The following is a 21174-nucleotide window of genomic DNA, read 5'->3' as shown; positions in this document are numbered from 1 at the left end:
CTGAGCCTGGGGGGTAAGAAGGGGGTCCCACAGGCCCCCGAGGGGAACCTGGGCCAGCAAGCCACAGGGCTGAGGGTGGGTGTCGCCTAATAGAAGTATCTGGAAAGGGAACCCCGGAAGAACACGGGAAGGACTTATGTGCACACACAGGATGCAGGAGGCCGAGGAGAAGGTGCTGCAGGCTGGGGTCAAGGTCCTTTCTATTTTGCATTTTCATGAACACCACAGATGCTCCAAGGAAAACTGGAAAATTCCACAGGCCCTCGGAGGAGTTAGGGCAGCACACGTGTGCCAAAGATGAAAAAGTAGTGGCAAGCCACGGTGCAGACTCCAGGCTGTGCACAAACATGCCCGTCCCGACTACGTGCAGTGCACCCTGGTCGCCAGAGCCAGGGCGCCACACACGCGCGCGCACACACACACACACACGCACACACATGCACACGCCCTGCTTCCCGCTCTTCCTCCATAACAAGATCCTTCAGATAACTTGGGATGTTGCTTAAGCCACAAGCGGCTGTGTCTCAGAGAAACTGCCCACAGTCCCCACCGACACCCTGGAGCTGGGACGGGGCCGGCAGACCCTGCGGGGACGTGCGCCAAAGGAGAATCAGCGGCCACTCAGGGGACTGTGGGATCGCACAGCCTCACCGCGGAACACCAAGTGCCCGGCTCGTGGTGCTCACCCCGATTTTAAAGCGGCGATCGAGAGAGTCAAAACAACACCCTGGAGCGAGCCATGCCAGGCCCTTGCGGGAGGCATCTGAGACCCAGGGCGCTTGCTAGGATGGAGCCTGGTGGAGACAACGGTGACAATGGGGCCGATTTCCAGGGGTCAAGGACAAGCCACAGGGCTGCCACCTGACCATTTCATTAACTCAGGTCATTTCATCTAAGTTTTAAAATTTATTTTAAATTCCCCAAAGAGGGGCTGTAGAAGGTCTTCCTAAGCGCATGCTAATTCTCAAGAAGGGAGTCTGATGCGTCGTCTACACAGTATTATTCAGACTTCCCCTTTGAAAAGAAACACCTGGGTCGTGTGGTCTCAAGGGAGCTCCGGGGCCTGGACGCGGAAGCGCCCGGCTCGCGCCAGGCCAGGTAAAGGGCTGCCTGTCGGCGCATGTTTACCAGCCACTCATCCCGTTTTGAAAACCTGACAGGTCACCTGTGTCTGCAGAAATTTTCCACACTGGGGTTCTAAATTCCTCAGGACTGCTCCAGAGGGTGCACACAAGGCCGGTTTTTTTCCCCGTTGTTTTGGCGGGGGTTGGGGGGGCGGTTTTGGTGGTTGTTGTTTTTTGGGTTTTGCGTTGGGTTGGGTTTGCCGGGCCCGGCCGGGCGGGTTGTTTTGGGCTGTGGCCGGTCCCAGGCCCGAGGGAGGCCCAGGTGATGTCGCTCCACCTGCCGGGGACACTTACGCTCTCCCTCCGGTACACGGTGCGGATGCAGCTGAGGGTGTTCCCGTAGCCGACGCCAGCCTGCAGGCGAGTCTGCGGAGAGAGGCGAGGGTGGCCCTCAGAGATCATTCACATCCCCGCTGCCCCAAAAGACGCCCAGGGAGGGGAAGGCCCTGCCCAACGTGACCCGCCAGGAGGGAGGTCTGGGTTTCAGTCCCGGCCAGGCTGGCGCTCCGCCCTCCGCACGCCTGCCTCCCTCTCCTGCCCCCTTCAGACCTGCTCGTGCAGGAGAAGCCCACTTTGCTGAGAAGGACGAAGGCCAGTTAGTACAAAAATGATGGTTGCCAGGGGATGTACGATCCTTGCCTCCTGAGGACAAAAAGCTAAACCGGGGCTCTACCCTGTCTGCTGTCACTCTGCCCTCTAAATACCCCTGGGGGGACTCACTCTTCTTGCCCCCAGAGGCACCACGCCCAGGCTGCACCCCTTCATCCTTACCGGGACAGCGGCCAGCCCCCTCCTGGCCTCCTGCTTCTCCCACACTTCTTCCCTCTCTCTACATAGCAGTCAAACTGATATTTCTCAAACATCAGAGAAGCTGGGGCACTTCAGTGGCCTCCAACCAAACTTAGACGCATTTCACACTCTACCTGCACCCAGGAGGCCCTGGGGGGAGCACGACCCGCCTCTGGCCCCTGCATGCCATCTCCTCACCCTCCACGCCCTCCACCTGGCATGTTCCCAGTCCCCAAGCAGCGATTGTTGCCCACCCCCAGCCCTTTGTCCTCGCTGTCCCCTCCCCCTGGAAGTTTCTTTCCCCGGCTCCTGCTTTAGGGTCTGAGCTGAAATGTTGCAACGGTCCTATTTGTTTGATTACGCAGGGTTTATGTTGGGTCACCTCCTAGGGCAGGCCTCCTGTCTCACTCTCCTCTTGGCCCTGGAGCTGAGCACAGCCCTGGCATAGTGGCCCTTCACGCTGGCTGTGTGGCGAAGGCACGGTGCCCTGTGACAGAGGCTGGCTGTGGTGACAGGGGCAGCAGCCGACAGGCACAGGGGTCTGAGCGGGCTCACACAAGAGCCCAGAGCCCCCTCACCCTGCTTTCAGAGTGTCCCACTTCTTTTAAGATGCGGAGCCTATAATTCTCCGCCAAAACACTGTCTCGGCATTTGCAGCGCACCGCGCCGGTGCAGGAAGAAGCTGTGAGAGCCGCCAGGGAGGAGATGCTACGCCCAAGCCCTCGCTTGGGGCCTAGAGAACTGATGGGCTCTGCTTTCACCTTCTCACCTCTCCTGGTTCTGCAGAATCAGGGCCATCTTAAGATTTGCGTAGATTTCTTTTTTTTTTTTGAGACAGAGTCTCACTCTTTTGCCCAGGCTAGAGTGAGTGCCGTGGCGTCATCCTAGCTCACAGCAACCTCAAACTCCTGGGCTCAAGCGATCCTCCTGCCTCAGCCTCCTGGGTAGCTGGGACTACAGGCGTGCGCCACCATGCCCGGCTAATTTTTTCTATATATTTTTAGTTGTCCAGATCATTTCTTTCTATTTTTTTAGTAGAGACAGGGTCTTGCTCTTGCTCAGGCTGGTCTTGAACTCTTGAGCTCAAACGATCCTCCCGCCTCGGCCTCCCAGAGAGCTAGGATTACAGGCGTGAGCCACCGTGCCCGGCTGACTTGCTTAGATCTTGGGCTCTATTACTTTTGCAAACCCGCCCCATATCATATCAAGCATGATAAAGTTAAATCTAATTTTATATATTTAATGTGCATCCCACATTAAATATCATTCACATAGATCTCCATGAAAGTTGGGTTGTATTTGACTATTTAACATAAGGCTATATTTTGTAAACATTTAGTGAAGCATTCATTTTGCTTCTGCGCTTTTCTGCTTATATAGTATTTTCTCAGGTCTCTGACACTTTCCTGGGTCCTTATAAAGCGCAGGAGCCCTGGGCTCTGTGTGCGCAGTGGACACGTCTTAAAGATCAGGGCCCTGCATGGGACATTGGGCCCAACACCATGATCGTCCCATCGGGGGTGCTGTGAGCATGTGCTCCTCCAGTTCATGGCTTTCCCTCCCACTTGAAGCTCTCAGGGACCCAGAGGTGAAAACACAAGGAAAGAGGGATGAGCGCTCAGTGGCACGGGGTGAGGTGGCTGGAGCCTCAATGCTGAGAGCTGGGCCACTGTCTGCCCCCACCCCCGGCCCCCACTGACCTGACAGTTCAGGCCACGCCCTGGCTGTCCTGGGCCAACATGCATTCCCAAGGCTGGACTGGGCAGTCAGGGAGCAGCCTGGAGTGGCAGGGATTACGCTAGAGCAAGGCAAGAAGCCCCCCCGGGATGTTCATGAGTCGGGGGCAGACACCCCTGAAGCCTGCCATTGCAGCCTGGTCCAGGCGGTCTACAGGCAGCAGAGCCCTGACCAGAACCCGGCCACCCTGCAGCAGGCATGCACTCCTGAGTGCACCAGCCGTGCCTCCCTGACCTGCGACCCGGCAGCCGAGTGCAGAGGAAGGAGCCTTTGACCTGGTCAGCAGCCCAGGGCCTTGCAGCTGAGTTCGTCCACGGGCAAGCCCTGGGGCCACATGCAAGCCACTGGTCTGCCCACCCACACCCGACACATCTCCTCATCATGACAGGGTCCTGTCGCTCATTGCTATACCCTCAGTGCCTCCGTGAGCCATCTTCATGACAGCCTCGCCGGGAGGTGCTATCTGCCCCCTTTGTAGACAAAGGAACTGAGGCTCCGGAAGGTTCAGTGCTGTGCCCTGGGTCACAGGAGAGCAGAGGATGCGGCCAGCACTGGATTTCAGCTTACTCAGACTTGCCCAAGCCTTTCTCAGGGGACAGGGACTCCAGAGAAAATGCTGTCCAGAAGGAAGGAAGATGTTCCAGAAAGATGTTCCAGGGTGCAACGGAGCCCTGGCCCACGCTCCAGGCTGGACCAGGGCGGCCATGTGCCATGCCGGGCGGTGCTCCAGCGGGAGGGTCCCAGGCTGAACGGGGGCTGGATGCCACGTCTCAGGAGGGCCCTCCAGAGGTTCAGGGGACAGGGGGCAAGGAAGAGAGCCTTCCCAGGTGACTGTGCCAGGCTTGCCTGCAGAGAGGGAGGGGCCTCCGCCCCCCAAATTGCCCTAAGTCCAACGACTGGCGTCCTTGGAGAGGAGAGGGGAGCTGGCGCAGTGACACGGAGAGCAGGGCCACAGCAGGACCGAGGCAGAGCCTGGGGCCACATCAGGGATCCCCGGCGGCCGTGGCATGGGACGGCTGCTCCCTCGGAGCGTCCAGGAGGAGCCAACACCTTGAATTTGGACTCCCTGCTTCCTGAATAAACTTCAGCTGTCTGAAGCCCAAGGAAACTAACACCCCCCAGTCGTCTGCAGTCAAATCCCTCCTACCTAACTGGGCAACAGCGTCACCAACTCCCTCATCCACCTTGCCTTAGGGACGGTCGCCCTGCTCCTGGCTGGGAGGACAGGGGCCGCCCGTGAGGAGCAGTTCCAGCTCCACAGCTGAGGCCGCCACTCAGGAGAATGACTGTCACCTCTTGAGGTGTCCCCATGCCTCCCTTACTATGTGCATAATAAGAAATTATACATCCCATTGCCATCAGAGCATTTTAGACACATTCTCTGTCTTTGGTTAAAATCCCGCTAGATAGTTTTACATGATGGTAACCTAGAAAAACTTAATTTATATGGAATGATGTCGATGAAAATGGCAGCTACTGATTTTTACTGCCTACTGGGTACCAGGAACAACTCTCTGACCTTATGTTTACCCCGCAAGCCAGGGATTAGTGCCGTGTTTAACAGGAGGCCATGCAAGAGGAAATGGCAAGAGCAGGGTTCAGTCCCAGAGCCTGCTGGCTCCAAAGCCCGTCCTTCCGGCTCAGCCGCCGAGCGCTGCTGCGGATGGGTTTGCCAGTGAGCCCTGGACGGCAGACTAGGAACGAGTTAGGTGAGTGTTGGGGGGGAGCGCCAGGAACAACCTGCACCCTCAAGGAGACGCTAAGGACTGCATCGGAGTCTTCCGAGTGTCCCCGGGCGCAGCCCTGGACAGGTATACAGCTGGCGCCCTGAGCTGCGCTGAGGTCCGGGATAGCCTCTGCTCCGCAGGTACTCACCCAGGGCTGTGCCCAGCTCTGCGCTAGGCTGTGCTCTGAACGGGGAAGCCCAGCCTGGGCAGGATAACTGGCCAGCTCTCTTGGAGGGCGGAGAGAGCTCAGTGGGCATCGCAGCTACGACAGAGGTAAGGAGGGTGCCCGAGGGCCCGGCTTGGCTCTGGACAGCCCTGGGGAGTGTCAGGCACGGGCTCGACCTCTGGGCAGCAGTGATTTTCAGAGACGAACTTGCTGCAGAGCCCTCCTTGGTGGGCTCCAGGAGCCAAGGCTTGGGCGTGCAGGGCTGGCAGGAGGCAGGCAGTGAGGCCCCGGCTTGAACAGCAGCCCCGGTCTCCCTGGACGTCTCCCGGCACCTGCGTCACACCCCTTGCTCGCCTCGCTGCATGCATGACATACACGCTCGCCTGCGTTCCTTTCAAACGTACTTTTGCACCCTTGGGTCTTGGCACTAGTTTGTCCCTCTGCCATAAGCACTGTGTCCCCAGGTCTGTACGTCTGGCTCATGGTGCCATTTGAGGCCCTGCAGAGAGGCCCTCCCTGACCCTCTGACATAGGGAGGCCCTCATCACAGCCTCTGCCTTTGCCTCGCGCTGTCATTCCCGTGGCACCTACCACTTCCTATAAATGTCTTGTGCATTTATTGTGTCCCCTGATTATTATCTATCACTGCCCTAAAAACATCTGTCCCCTTGCCTGCCTCCCTCACTGCTGCATTCTCAGACCCTAGGTCAGCTTATGGCACCTGGCAGACAGGTACTGGGCCACGGAGGGGTGAGTGCCTGACCTCTGTCCCACGGAGTCTCCAGGCTGGCTCCAGTGGCACCTGCCCCCTCCGGCATCCTCCCCACACCCCCCAACAATAGCACATTAGCGAGCCTTCTTGCCCAGCCCTGCTAAATGCCCCCCCCCGCCACCTTCTCTCAGGCATTTGAACAGGTGCTTGGCATTTTGGTACTTCCTGACAAACCAAGACGATCCTCATGGCAGCAGAGGTCTCAGCCCTCCTTGGAGTAGACATACTCTCCCAGGGCCCTGAGACAGACTGCTGCCTCTGCTCAGCTGGGGCCCAAGGCCTTGCCCTGGGAATAAATACAGGGCTTAGACCAGCCCTTGTGGCCCTGAGAAGCCCCGCCACAGAATCCCTTTACGAGCTAAGCTTATTTTCCATGCATTTGCAGCCCTACCCCAGCTTCTTGGACCTGTGTCTCTAAGGGAGGTAGAACCTGGGACCCCCAGGTGAGTCTGATACGCACTGAAGTCTAAGGACCACCAGCCCGCAGGGGCATCAACCATCAGGACCAGCTCTGACATGAGATAATCTGGCCTCGTGCGGTGCACACAGTAGGTGTTCAATAAGTGATGAGCTCCTGCACATCTGCTGACAGTGACCGTGTGACTTCGGGCCTTGCAAACTCAAGGCCTCAAGCCACTTCCTTGCAAATGCTGCATATGTCCCCAGAGCTCGTGAAAATAGCCGCAAAGCGTTTACCTGGTGAGGGCCTGAGAGCCCCTCTTTCTCTGCAAGGGCCCCTTGAGAACTGAGCCCCGGCACTCCAGCTTGTACCGGCTCTTGTGCCCAGGAAAGGGGCAGGGGAGGCCGGGCAGACAGCAGTCGCCAGGATTGCCCCAGCGCCGGCACTGGCAGCAGCCCTGGCACCCTTCCCTACACGCCTCCTGGGTCCCAGCTCCGTGTTCCTCGGTTCCGAGTTCCCAGGCAGCCTAAGAGGAGGCACAGTCCTTGGCAGCTTCAACGCAAACAGCAGAGGATCTCGGCCGGCCAAGGGCAAGGCGTGGCCTGGAGAACGATTTCCAAAGGTGAGGCGACGCCAGAGCTCAGGACCATCGCTGTGGCTGAGAGTAAGGTGGGGCTGCTCCCCAGGGGGGGTAGGCCAGCAGCAACAGCATGCCTTTCTTTTTTTGAGAAAGCAGCTCTGGGACAACTTTCCTTCATTCAGGGAACATCTCTTGGGCTCCAGTGTGTCCCAAGGGGCTCCATACGTGGAGAAGGCGCTGACCAGCGAGGCAGACTGGCCCGAGAGCCGAGTTCCCTTTGGGGCTTTGAGCCCCGCCAGTACCGTACCCGGCTCTGAGGTTTGGGGCAGGTTCCTGAACGCTGCTCTCCTCCTATATAAAATGGGAAGATTATACCTTCCCAGGGTACAGACTAAGCCTGTTTCTCTCACCTCTGCGTGAGCCATCTCCCAGCACTGGGCCCTGCCTGCCATCCCCTGAGGTCAGGGCCTCCCCTGGGGACCCTCAACACCCGCTTTACTACTTAGACGGCTTTTTTCGAACCTGTAAAACAGGTAGGCTGATCTCATGAAGCAGCAGGTCGGCCTGGGCCCTGACCTATGAGGAGCCGTCGCCATACAGGAGCATGGAGAGAAATGGATCGCAAGGGCTGTTTGAGAAGGGCCTGAGAGGTTTCTCTCTGCACAATCCAGGCAGGACGCCAGACAAGGATGTGAGAGTCAGTCGGGGCCGAGGAGGCAGCATTTATGGCCATGTTGCCCGGGCGTGGCTGAGTCCTGCTCACCACTGGGTGGCAGGGGTGGCCGTGGGGTCAAAGAACGCTTCTTTGCAGCATCTCACTCCTCAGATTTTAACTTATTGTGTGACCTGAGACAAGCTCCTTCCCCTCTCTGGGGAACACCCCCAGAACAAGGGGGTTGGATGGTCCTGATGTCAGGGAGGCCCTGCCAGCTCCAGAGTTCTCACCTCCCATCATCAAGTTATGATGGGTTAGGTCCAAAGTCCTAACCCGGCATTCGAGTCCTCTGAGCACCGAGTGCTGTTCCACCTTTTCTGACCCGCAGCTGTTATCAGAAACCTGATGCATGAGCACAGCCCCCACCTGGTATCCCCATCTCGGTGCCTCCACCCCTGCAGTTCCCTGTGCCTGAACCACCTGAAACCCATCCCTAAATTTGCGGTTCAGACACCACCACCTCACACTAGAAGGCGTTCTTGATTCTTCAGCTCTGCAGGGCCCTGGAGAAGGACACATGCCAGGGCCTTGGCCCCTCCCCAACCAACTCATGAGAACCTGTAGGCAGGGGCAGGACACTCACAAAAACAAAATCACTGCCAAGTGACGAGGGCAGAGCTGTTCCAGACACGGCCTCCCAGCTCCCCACCCCCTAAGCTGGCAACAGAGAGCCTGCCTGGGCAGGAGACTCTCCGGGGTCAGACACAGCAGGCACAGTCCCCGAGGCAGGCCAGCGCCAGGCCTCTTTCCAAGAGGTGGTGGGAAGCATGGCTACTGTACCTTGACTGTGTCCAGAGGGTGGCCGACGATGACGCTGGCTGCACCTATGGATCAAAAGAGAACACCTGGTCACTCAGCCCTTGGACTCCTGCTTGCAGCAGCTGGCTCTTGGGACAGGACAGAGGGTCCGGCACAGGCATTCACTCATTCCGTCAGCGGTCGGTCACTGGGGGGGCCGCCAATGCATTAGGCACCGGCCCAGGCACCAAAAAAGGCAGAGAAAATGGAGTAAAATCTGGGATCTGCCTGAAGAAGCAAGCACCCCAGAAAGGAAGGTACTGGGACAACAGGATAGCCACAGGCAAAGGAATGGAGTTAGACCCCTGCCTTACACCATGCACAGAATTTACTCGAAATAGATGGAAGACCCAAATGAAAGAGCTAAAACTGTAAAACTCTCGGACTAAAACATAGGAACAGATCTTCACAAGCTGGGATTTGCAACGGACTCTTAGATATGACACCAAGCACACAAGCACAAAAGAGAGAATACATAATTTGGATGCATAAAAACTGAAAACTTCTGAGCATCAAAGGACAGTGAAGACAACGATTCCCTACAGAATGGGAGAAAATATGTGCAAACCGTATATTTGATAAGGGTCTAGTGTCCAGAATTTAGGAAAGAAAAGAAAAGAAAAGAAAAGAAAGAAAGAAAGAAAGAAAAAGAAAGAAAGAAAGAAAGAAAAGAAAGAAAGAAAAGAAAGAAAGAAAGAGAAAGCTCTTAACGACTACAATAAAATTTAATGGGCAAAGGACTTGAATAGACATCTCTCGGGAGAAGATGTACAAATGGCCAACAAGCACGTAAACAGATGCTCAACATGATTAGACATTAGGGAAATGCAAGTCAAAATCACAATGAGAGTCCTCTTCATACCCGCTAGGATGGCTAAAATAAAAAGAAAAAAAGGAAAGAAAAATAAGCATAGGCAAGGATGTGGAGAAATTAGAACTCTTGTATCTTGCTGGTGGAAACGTAAAATGATGCAGCCACTGTGGAAACAGTTTGGCAGCTCCTCACAAAGTTAAACACAGAATCACCACGTGGCCCTGCAATTCCACTCCTAGGTCTGTACCCAAGCACTGCAGACAGACACTCAGACGAGTACATGTACACGCACGTTCCTGGCAACATTGTTCACAGTAGCCAAAAGGTGGAAACCACCCCGATGTGCATCAGCTGAAGTACGGAGAAACAAAGTGTGCTGTCTTCATACAAAGGAATCCTGTTCAGTGAGAAGAGAAAAAGAAACAAACTACTGATACGTGTTGCAACACGGATGAACCTCAAAAACATTATGCTACATAAAAGAGGCCAGACACAAAAGGCAACACATTATATAATTCTATTTACATGAATTATCCAGCATAGGTAAATCCATAAAGACAGGAAGCAGGTTGGTGGTTGCCAGGGCTGGGAGGAGAGGTAGAGGGGAGTGACTGTTTAATGGGGACAGGATCTTTTTTGGTCATGAGGGAAATGTTTTGGAACTAAATAGAGGCGATGTTTGCACAGCATTGTGAATGTACTAAATGCCACTGAACTGTACACTTTAAAATGGTTAATTTTATATCATGTGAATTTCAACGCAAAAAAGGGGGTAGAGTATGTGTGGAGAGAAAATCGAGCGATTTTCAGTTACCTGAAAGTTACCAAACTTCCCTATGCCTCACTTTTAGCATGTGCAGAGAGGGAATAATACTAGCAGCTGCCTCACGGTTCCACTGTGGGAAGGAAATGAACGAATGAATGTAAGGTGACTCACAGGAGCCGGCCACTTACGGGATGCTTGGAAATGAATGCTGTGACTATAGAATTTTTTTTAAAAAGAAGACCCCTTTGGAAAGGTGATGAATAGGCTGTATCTTTTCACTGAAAAATGCCTACCCACACACATCCTCACAAGGCCTGTACAATTTAGAGGGAAGCAAGGCTTTCCCAAGGCCACCTAGATTAAGACACTCTTGCTGTAGAAGCTGGAAACTGAGACTGAAATAGGAGCTTCTTCTCAGACAAATCCCCAGCACGCTGATGGAGAAAGAAATGTCTCTGCTGGAAGTGATTGCACCAGGTATCTGGAATATTAGATATTAGAGAAACCAGCTAAATCCCAGAGCGATGGCTCCCTGAGTCCAGACCTCCTGTCCCCTCTTCACCCCCTCCTTCCGTGAACTGGCAGAGGCAGAGGTGACGGGCAACAGAAGCAGAGCCTTCCGCAGGCCCAAGGAAGCCTCCCTCTAAGGAACCCCTCCAGCAGGGAGGAAGGAGCTCTGGTCCCCAGGCAGAGCCGCAGCCTCAGATGCAGCCATGGGTCAACATCTCCCTGTTCAGCCATTTGCCCACCATCTGAAAGCAGGGGACGTGAGAATAAAAAAAAAAAAAAAGGGATTATCAGGTCAGTGGTTCCAGACCTCTGGACTTCATAGACCAGTAGAATCTCTAACTAGATGTGGAGGACGTCAACTGTAAAATCTTGCCGTGCAAGGGTGCTAGGAAAGAAAACAGCTATAGACGAGAACAGGAGTTGAGACGGCAGACCCTGGTGCCAGGTTGCCTGGGTTGGGATTCCAGTGCCTGTGCTAGACGCATGGCCTTAGGCAAGCCAGAGAATTTCTCTGTATCTCCATTTCCTCATCTGTAAAATGGGGATAAAACAGCACCTACCTCACTGGGGTCATTGTAATAATTACAGAAATATACATAAACAGACACAAGGGACCACATATTTCAGGATTCAATTGATGTAAAATATCCAGGAAAGGCAAATTTACAGAAAGGACATTAGTCGCTGTCCAGGGAGAGGGCAGGAGAGAGGGCTCAACTGTAAATGAGCATGTCTTACTGGGGGATGAAAATGTTCTAAAACTAATTTATGGTGATGGTTGTACCACTTCGTAAAGTTACTAAAAATCATTAAATTGTACATTTGAAATTAGTGCATTTCATGATATATACAATAAACCTCAATACAGTTGTTTTAAAAGAATACATATAGCACTTAAACAGCACCTGGCACCTACTAAGTATTCAGTGTCACTACACTTACCATCATTTCATGGAAGCAAAAAAAAAAAAAAAGGCATGTTAACAGCAACAAAGCAAGGACAATCTCAGAATATCAGAAGAAAGGACAGTTCCCTAGTCTCTATGCTATGTGAGCTGGGGAGGGTCCGTGAGTCATCACATTGGAGGGTGGGGGGGTCTCTATCTAGTCAGAGGCTTGGAGCTATTCTGACTCAGCCCTACCCTCCGGAGCATTTCTCAAACGAAGTCCTTGCAACCCTACTAAAGGAGGTCTGGTTACTTGAGGGGCAGCCCGGGGAGGGGTCTCCGCTTTCTGCCTGCCCCTCCAAGCGGTTGAAGGATTGTCCAGTCTAAGAGGGCCCGGTTATGCCCCGTGGGCCTCAGGCTGCTGCCCCTGAGTGGTAAAGTTAGGAGAGGAGGGTCTCCACCCAACCCAAGGGTGCCCGTGCCAACAGAATCGTCCACGGTAAAAGGGGCCATCTCTGCTCAGGAAGGTGCGGAGCAGGGGCCCTGCAGCCATTTGCGGGGAGAGAGAAGTGGGCTCCCGCCGGGTGAGAGGGGTGCCCTGGGATCCTATCTGATTTGCTGCTCTTTTCGTCTTTTCTCTGGGAAGAGGCTGCATTTGCCCCTCATAGACGGGACAAAAGAAAGATAATTTTTTTACAGTTAGCAAAGTCCCTTAAGCGCCCGGCCCCAGTAGCTGAGAGAGGAGGGATAGATCTGTTGGAAATGCAACTCTCGCCCACGCAACCCATTCCAGGCCCAGCAAAGAGAGGCCCCGGAGCGGTGGCGAAGGGACCAGCTGGCCCGACAGTGCCTTGGAGGAAGGCAAGGCTGAAGGGGACAGGAAGGGTTCGTTCCAGCTGTCAGTGGGCACCTGCAGCCGGCGCTCCCCTACGGCCTGATCCTGAAGCCGGGCTCCCCACTACCCCGCGTCCAGAGCCAGCCGCCGCCGAGCGCCAGCCTCATACACAAGTTCCCCGAGCCACGTCCCCAAATGCAGGTGCGCACCGCACCGTGTCGCCAAAGGGTGTGCGCACTGCGGGAGGCTCCATGGGCTGTGGGCTTGGCCGGGCTGTTTAATCATTACCGGATCGAGTTCCGCGGGTCCTAACTTTGAGGCAAGTCAGAAGCTGGGGCGAATGGCTGCGGAGCTCCCGGAGTTGAGCCGGGCGGCAGACGAGGAAGGGGAAGACCACCCGACAGAACTCGGCGAGGGCGCTGCCCGCAGCAGGCGGCGCTCGCGGGCGCGTGGCGGGAGCGCACGGGCGCAGGGCTGGGCGCCGGGTGCAAACTGCCCGCGCAGCGCCCGTCGGGGGTCCCGGCAAGACGCTCACCTCCGATCCAGCCCGCCGCGAAGTCCTCCAGCTGGAAGCTGCCCATGGCCGTGCCGCGCGGCGCCTCGCCCTCCCCGGGCCGCGGCGGGGCCCGCTCAGCGTCTGCGGGGCATGGCCGGGCGAGCGCGCCGCAGGTCCCACTCCGCGCCCAGCCCGCGAGCCACCGCGCTGCCTGCCGCGCTCGCCCTCCGCGCCGCGGCCGCCGGCAGCACGCCCCCAGCGGACCTTAAAGGCGCAGCGCCTGGCAGGACGAGGGCGTGTCCCGCAGCACATCCCGGGCGCTAAGAGGCAAGGGTCACCGGGTGGAATTCCCTTAGCCCTCCCTTCTCCCCCCATCCTCGCCCTTGCCACTTTCAGAGCCGGAGGAGAAAGTGCCAGCCACCCCTCCAGAGACGGCACTTGGTCCTGGGCAGCCATGTCCCACCCAGTGACTTGCGCCCAGAGCAAGCACCTCGGGTCCAGGGTCTTGTCTAACTTTCAGCTACAGCTACAGCTCGCCAGGGGCCGGCTCCCTGCCAGGCCCTGGCTCAGCCCGCTCTGTCCACCCTGGGCCACAGGATGGTCCTCTCTACTTCAGCCCCCTCTCTGTGGTCACACCCTGCACCCCCCCCCCGGCCCCCAGCTGGAGCTCCGCTCCCTGGGAGAGGAGGCCTTGCTGTGGGGAGGGGCTTTATTCCAATGGGAGCTTCTTGTCCCCCCACCGGCCCCCTCCCAGGGAAGATGACTTAATGTCCTCTGGCATCCCGCCAGTTTCCAGCAGGGACTCACCTGTGGGTCCCAGCCAAGACTCCCCGGGGGTGACAAGAATGGTGCGGGGGATGGTTGGAGGAAGGGGCCTCTGCTGGGCCTGTTCTTGTCATGTCATCAGGCTAACGTGCAGCAGCAGCCAGCCCAGCCTCCTTCTTCTAAAACAAGGCAGCGTCTGACCACCAAGCTTGATCCTAGAAGGGCCTTCCCACTGAGCAGTGGGGACTTGGAAATGAAAGGGGCCCTCCTGCCCCCCACCAGGTCCGCAGAGAGTGGACCTGTGTCCGGATGAGGGAGCCAGAGCCAGCCCTCTGAGGGCGGAGCCACAGGCCTGGCTGGGGGGAGTCCTGCAAAGTCCCATGGAGGGATGGACACGCCGCACCCCATTCCTGAGCCTCAGCTTCTGCTGCACGCTGTGACCCCCTCAGTCTTGGGGTTTCAGAGTTGCCATCAGCACGCCCCCCGAGCTGTGCCCTGCCATGCCCGGGATGCGTGCCTGGGACAGTTGTAAGAAAGAAATAGTCTCTGAAGGTGGCCCCTCAGTGAGTTCGCCGTCGAAGAGAACCCACCAGTGGGAAGCTTGCCGCTTCCCAAGGCCCAGTCTTCTGGAAGACCACCTGGCGAGTGCCAGGCAGATTGTCGTCCCCTCAGTCCTGTGTCAGCACCAATTAGGGAGGTCCTGAGTTGGCAGGCAGTGTCCCTGGCAGCCCCAGGATGGCCTGAGCCAGAAAGCTGCTGTTTGAACTGCTGATGAGCCGGAGCAGAGCTGAGGAGTGGGCCCCTTTCCAGAATGAACCACTGTGCGCCATTCCCAAATGTGTGCCACCAATCTGCCCAGGAGGCACAGTACCCGGGAGGCGCGGGAGGCCCTGAGGTTTAGCAGCAAGCATGGGCCAGGCCAGGAGAATCCCAGACCACAGAGCTGTGGGCCCCAGCACAGTGCTGGCTCTGAGCGTGGGTCCCGGCCTCCCGGCTGGGGAGCAGCATTGGTAGCTGCCACCCACATTTGGATTCTAACCGCGGGAGGGGAAGCCAGGCTGCTGACCACTACATGGGAAAGAGACTGCGCACAGAGAGACCGACTCCCTGGGTTACTAGGGCCAGAAAGAAACCCCATTTCTTCTCCCACCCCAGCTCCTTCCCTGAAGGTAACCCTGAGAGCACTTTCCAGGGCTTTTCCACTGTTCCCACTTTGCAGACGGGATATGCCGGCGGCATCGGATGACTAGGGGCCACTTCCCACTTCCCATTTCTCATTTGCTCTTTCAGGCAACAGAAGTTTCCTGAGCACCGAGTCTGTGCCAGTCCCTGCTTCTGGGAAAGTCTGTGTTAGGAGAGAATCTGTCTGAGATGCCACATGGAGGTGGCATTAGAGCACTGGAGAGGGAGTCCACTGTGCTCCAGGAAGAAGGGGGAGGCTCCCCGGACTTGGGGTCCCCTGCCTGCACTCTGAGTCTACCCAGCCCCGTGTTCCCACCTCCCCAACCACTCTCTTGGCCAAGCCCAGCGTCCCCTCCCCACGCCCACCCGCTGCACCTAGGCCGTGAAACCCTGGGCGCCGCTGAGCCTGACCTGCGGTGCTGAAGGCCCTGCCCTGGCTTTCCTCCCCGTCCTGCCGCTGATCGCCTGGTGCCCTGGCGCCTGGCTCCTGCCCATCCTTAGGAGCAGGTTCCTAATCTCACCCTCGCCCATCCGTGCCCCCCACATCTTCTGGGCCCAGAACCTTTTGTCTACTCAACATCTCGCCCCGACGGTCCCTTGTCGTCTCGTTACAACCCGGCAGGTCTCTTGATGAAGTCTGCCTAACTAACTCCCAGAGTGTTTCCCCGCAGAGCTTCTTCAGCTTAGAGACAGGTGTGTCCGCCCAGCCGGCCACCCAACCAGAACCGCAGACGTCGTCCTCGCTTCCCCACTCCAGGCCTCATCCCCTGAGCCGTGAAGTCCCGAGGCCCCATCTCCCCAGTGACCCTAACATCCGACCCTCTTGGTGTCTCCTGGCACAGCTCAGCCCAGGCCCGTGCCGTTGCCTGCCTGGGTCGTGGCGGGCAGAGGCCCCTGGGTCCCCTGCCCCAGTCCTGCGTCCACCCTCCAGCTGCAGCCACAGTGAGCTTCCGCAGCCTCGAATCTGCTCTGCTTATCGACCTCCAATGACTCCCACGGGCTGGCGCATAAATTCCAGTCCCGCCTTGCTGTGCAGAGGCCCGCGGGACTGGGTCTGGCCGACCACTCCTCAGCTGCCACCAGCCCAGCCCTCCCCTCAAGCCAGAGCCCCACCCAGGCCACGTCCCCTCCCCCCGCATCGTTTGCATGCATGACTGAGCACACGCTGTTCCCTTGCAGGGAATGCCCCCTCCCACTTCTCCCCCCCCCCAACCCCTGCACGCCACTCCTCTGACACTCAGCTCAGCTGTCACCTTGTCCTGACAGGCCTTCCCTGAAGCACTCATCACCCAACTCCATGCCGGATCTGCTGGCTCTCAATGGTGTTTCTGGAATATTCTGCACATATTCATATAGCTGCTGCCGCACTCGATTGTTTGTAGTTTGTCTTCCCATCTGGACTGTGGCCCACCAAGAACAGGGCACTGCCTTACTCTCCTCTGGACCTGCCTAGCCTGGCACAGGCCTGGTGGATGGTCCATGCTTACTTAGTTGGCTGGGCCTTAAACAGGAGGCCGAGGGACAAAGACTGAAGGGCCTGCTAGTGGCTGGCAGCCAAAAGGGAGTCCAGGGACAAAGTAGAGCTGAAGAGGCAGCCACATCTCTCCCAGGTGCAGGGCCTGGAGTATCACAGAAGCCTGGCTCCTCAAAGGTACCGGCTGATTTCCACCTCAGGGCCTTTGCACTGATCACTCCTGTTTGTGGCTGCCTCTCCTGGCCCTTCTCAAGGCCACCTGCTACCTCCTTCGGATCTATGCTGAAGCATCTTTGGTACAGGGAAGCCCCTTCAGACCCCTCAGTGGGGCCAGGACCCTCTGTCAAGGCATCCCCACCTCTCCTTCCAGCCCTCACCACGTTGCTCAGTGCTTGTGCAATGCTTGGTGGCTCCAAGAGGGGGGCCCATCTGACTTGTCCCCCACCACTGCATTCTTGGGCTCTGCCCCAGAGCATACGGATGGCACTTACTGATGACTGAGGGCAAATGACTGAAGGAGATGGGACCACACGCGTGTGTTGTCCTCCTTCTCTGGGCCTGTGTTCCTGCCGCACCATTCCCGCACTGGCCTCGCACGAGGGGGCTCTGAGGTCCCTCGCTGGCTCTGACGGGAAGCAGAAGGAGCACCGTGATTTCCAAGGTGTATGTGCCCTTCGGGAGCAGGATTTCTCCCCTTACTGACAGCGCTTTGCGAACGTGTGTCCAGAGCATGCCCAGACTGCATGTGGCCCATCGCCTGTTCACCGTGATGTCTGAAGTCAGGACACAGAGACGGAAGCGAGTGGCTGTGAAGTGGGGGGCGAAGCAGCTGCCAGGGAGGCGGGGCTGCCTGGGCTCTGGTCCCAGTGCTGCTGTCGACCCACTGGGCACCCTGGGAAAGTCCAGGCCCCAGTTTCCTCCGCTGACTTTCAGAAGGTGGGGATGGTCCCCTCTTAGGTGGTACCCAAAGAAGTCTGAAATTCTGGGCCACGGAGGCACCCGCTGTGGGTGTCTTGTCAAGATGTGCCAGAAGAGGGCGCTGCCGCACAGCACTTGGGGCTCTCAGGCGGAAAGATGAGCGTGGCTGCCACCCAGGACGGTGTCCCGGCCGTTCCCCCGCCACTGGCTGGCAGAGAGCCAGACACAGTATATACTTGGCCAATGAAAGATGCTGACCCAGGAGGCTCAGAGACGAGTCTGAGGGTGCCAGAGTGAACCTCTGAGAGGCATCTTGGGAGCTGTGAGCTTGGAGAGCAGAGTGCCCCAGTGAGGAGAGGGGACACTCCTGGTCTCTCCACCTGCCTGGACTTATCACAACTTCACACGTTCACATTCTTTTCCTCCTCGGGGCTCCAAGCTGGCACAGAGCTGTAGGCCCTATTCACACCATCTTACTGAATTCCGTGAGGCAAGTCCCTATTGTGCCGGTGAGAAGAACAAGGCTCAGAGAGGCTGAGCAATTTCTCCAAAGCCACACAGCTGGTAAGTGGAGGGTTATAGAGTCACACTTGCTGTTTGGCTCCAGGGCCCAAGCTCTCAACCACGTGCTGCCTCCTGGCCAAGACTCAGGAAGTGGAGTGACTTTCCCAAAGCCCTTGCCCCCCCACCCCTCTGTATAAATGTCCTAATTTCTCTGCCTCAGTTTCTCCACCACCAGTGAGATGGTATTAACATTGCCCAACTGTATCGTATTCTTAGGTCCCCTGGAGCGGATGACTCAGTAACCAGTAGAAAAATACCTTCGCCCCATACCACGCCAGTGCCCTGGGCTGCCTCTGTCCTTCCTTCCCAGACAGGGTCCTGCGGGCTGGGCTGGCTCTGTGGACATCGGAGAGCAGGGACTGCCTGGGTCTCCTCTGCCTTTTCTTCTCAGCTGATGGGCACAGTGGGGGCCAGACAGGTCAGGAGACCAGGCAGCCTGGGCTGGGGAGATCTGGAATTGAGGGGCTCTGTGAGAAAAGAACACGTGGGTGCGGAAGGAGCCATTGCCGCTGCGAGGTCACGTCTAGAAGCCTGCTGGGCCCCCCGTGTGTGCGCCACCGCGCGGGACACCGGAGCTCAGTGCTGACGGTGGGAGGGGGTTAGCGTTCCGGAAAGTCTACCCGTCCTCTGCCACGTGGCGGGCCTCCCCTGCCAAGTTCATCAGACAGCAGCCTCGGGGCCTGGGGGCGAACCGCAGCCCTCCCACCGTGCCAGCCTCAGCGAGAGTGGAGGCCGGGCGGGGCTGTGCACAGCGAGTCTGGAGGGCAGACCCAGAAGCCTTGGGGAGGAGGGGCACTCAAGTTGGTCTAAAAGACAAGCGGTTTGGGCCGGCTGAGCGAGAGGGAGTCGGGAGAGCTGGGCTTGCGCGGAGCCCCGGCGCGTGGGGGGGAAGCCGGGGCCCGGAGTCGGTTCCTGAGGACCCGGGAGGGTGAGGCCAGCGCTGGCGTCTGCAGGTCAGTGGCAGCCCCCAGTCCCGCGCCGCTCTCCGTGGGTGGATGCAGGACCCGTCTCCGAGGACAGCTGCGTCTCTCCCGGGCGAACCTGCGGAGCCCACGCTCGGGCGGGCCTGGGCCCCTCGCAACCTGCCTGTGCTCTGCGTGGGGACCTGGGGGCTTCCCCGGGAAGGTGGAGGCCCGTGCCTGTCCAGCCCCTCCCCACACCGCCTGGGAACGGGCAGCCCAGCCTCACCCCGGCCCAAGCCCACCCCGCCGTTTAAGGCGCCCGCGCCTGCACAGCCGCACCTGTCCGGGGTGGTGACGGCACCTCGCCCAAGTCGCGCTGAACTCAGAGTCAGCGCGGTAACGCACGTGATGGGCTCGGCCCGTGGCTGGCCAGCCCTCGCCACTGCGTGGCCCGCGTGTCCGGAGAGTGTTCACGTTCGGGTCAGCACAGGGACAGCTCCCAGCCAAGGCCAGCAGGAGGGACCAGAGGCAAACTGCCCTTCCGGCTAAGCCCAAGCCCTTACCCAGGATCTCTCTTGCTCCGGGTCCTCCTGCACACTCCTCCCTCCAGAGGGCTCTGCAGCTTGAAACCCTCCCGTGGTTCCCTTCAGTCCCCAGAGCGCGAGAGCTTCCTCCAGCTCTCTCAGGAGCTGCTGGCGGGGGCTGCAGGGCTCTCGGCCTTACTGATGTTCCGACGTCACACACACGGCGAAGAGAGGGACACGGCTTGGACCCAGGGTGCACTGCACGGCAGAGCGTGGCCCCAGTTTCTGCACGCACGGATACCTCCCAACCTGTCTGTTCCTCTGGGGGCCGTGAGGGCCCCAGGGTGCCAGATCCTCGATGGGGACCCGCACCTGTGGAAAATAAAGGGGCACGGGACAACCTCCCCACTCCAAGAACAAAGCCACGGAGTTTTCCCGACAAGGGTACCTTTGTTTCTTCCGTCATACTCTCAGCCCCAATTCCCTGACCCAAAGGGGTGTCGCAGGAGTGCCTTGGGAATAGTAAAAACTGGGTATTTAACAAAGAACTTCTTCAGTGTGACTCAAGTGTGACCGATAGATCTCTCCTCCGTCCTTCTCCTCAACTCCCATCCTCAGGAAGAACGGGGGGCAGGTGAGGGCGTCCCCAACACCCAGTCCCCTGGTGGGGCGCAGGGATCCAGCAGTCAGAGCTGTGCGCGTCGGCAGAAGCGGGGACCCCCACGCCAGGGGAGGAGACGTGGAACCAGGGCCTCAGGGCAGGGTGGCTATGAACATGGGACACACAAGTGTGACCGGGCACCGGAGAAGCTTCGAACAGGAGCCAGTGTCTGCCCAGCCCAGGAGTGAGCGAGGCAAGCACGTTCTCTCAACATCCGTGTGCGTCGGCCGAACGTGGGCGAGCCTGGGTCGGAGGCCGTGTCCACATGGTCCAAGGAGGTGGGTCTAGCAGACACACGCTGAGTCACCGTCCCGTCTGGGCTCCGAAGGGCAAGAGGAGGGGAGGAAAGACGCAGAGCCCACGAGGGAAGGGAGAGGGGGAGGTGGGTCTGGGGAGGCTGGCGGGCAGCATCTGCCTCTTTTCTCTCCGTGAGGAGGGCTTCGGTCCTCGGGCCCCGAGGGCAGCTGGGGCTAGTGTGAATCCCAGCTCCACTGTTTGCTGCGTGAGCTCAGGCATGCTGCTTAGCCTCTCTGGGCCTGTTTCTTTGTCTGCAGAATGGAGGTGACACCAGTGTCTACCCCTAAGGATTATGGAGATGACCTCTGTAAGGTGCCTCATAGAAAATGCTTAATAAATGGAAACTGCAAGTATCGCTCCAAAGCATCAAATGAGTGCACCCCCTCCAATGCTTGCACTGGTAGAATTTATTTACAAAACCAGCCTCTGGGCGTCTGCACCCCTCAGTTGTTCCGGTAGCCACTGCTCCCGCTGTCTGAGCTGGGGGCAGGCCACAGAAGGGACGATCTGAGGTCAGAGTGCTGGATAAGACAGACATTCCCCTGCGGAAACACTTTTGGTGTGGCTGTTCACTTCCCATGCGGCAGTTTTTCCAGCTGGGAGAACAAAGTGGGGGCAGCCTGGGACGGGTGGGTCACTTCCTGGGGGTGGGGTGGGGTGACTGAATGTGGGCCACAGGCTGAGCTCTGTCCCTCTGTTCCTCAGCAGAAAGGCAACCCCCACGCCTGCTCAGTCAGATGCCCGGTGGCGCCTCCCGCCAGCAGGGCAGCC

At 57.9% G+C, this 21174-nt stretch overlaps 1 protein-coding gene across 4 annotated transcripts in view; it reads right to left on the bottom strand.

Moving 5' to 3' along the window:
• The window catches only part of SLC25A48 (solute carrier family 25, member 48), a 30218-nt gene extending 16742 nt beyond the window's left edge, over window positions 1-13476 (bottom strand). For 3 of the 4 annotated variants that reach the window (XR_001137585.1, XM_012646402.1, XM_012646403.1), the window contains exons 1-3: window positions 13156-13476; window positions 8791-8834; window positions 1419-1490 (exon numbers count right to left, since the gene is read on the bottom strand). Coding sequence is in view for 2 of the 4 variants with exons in the window: in XM_012646402.1 (XP_012501856.1) it covers window positions 1419-1490; window positions 8791-8834; window positions 13156-13201 (162 nt within the window). In the remaining 2 variants the exon portion in view is untranslated. Of the gene's footprint in view, window positions 1-148; window positions 166-1418; window positions 1491-8790; window positions 8835-13155 lie in introns of those variants that run through there. The other variant, XM_012646404.1, reaches the window with a different exon arrangement.
• Window positions 13477-21174: the final 7698 nt, after the last annotated feature.

The sequence above is a fragment of the Propithecus coquereli genome, unplaced genomic scaffold (assembly GCF_000956105.1).
Source record: "Propithecus coquereli isolate 6110/MARCELLA unplaced genomic scaffold, Pcoq_1.0 Scaffold242, whole genome shotgun sequence".
In the NCBI taxonomy this organism is placed as follows: Eukaryota; Metazoa; Chordata; class Mammalia; order Primates; family Indriidae; genus Propithecus; species Propithecus coquereli.
Note: the sequence above shows the minus strand (reverse complement) of the source record. Positions and strands in the feature narration are given on the sequence as shown.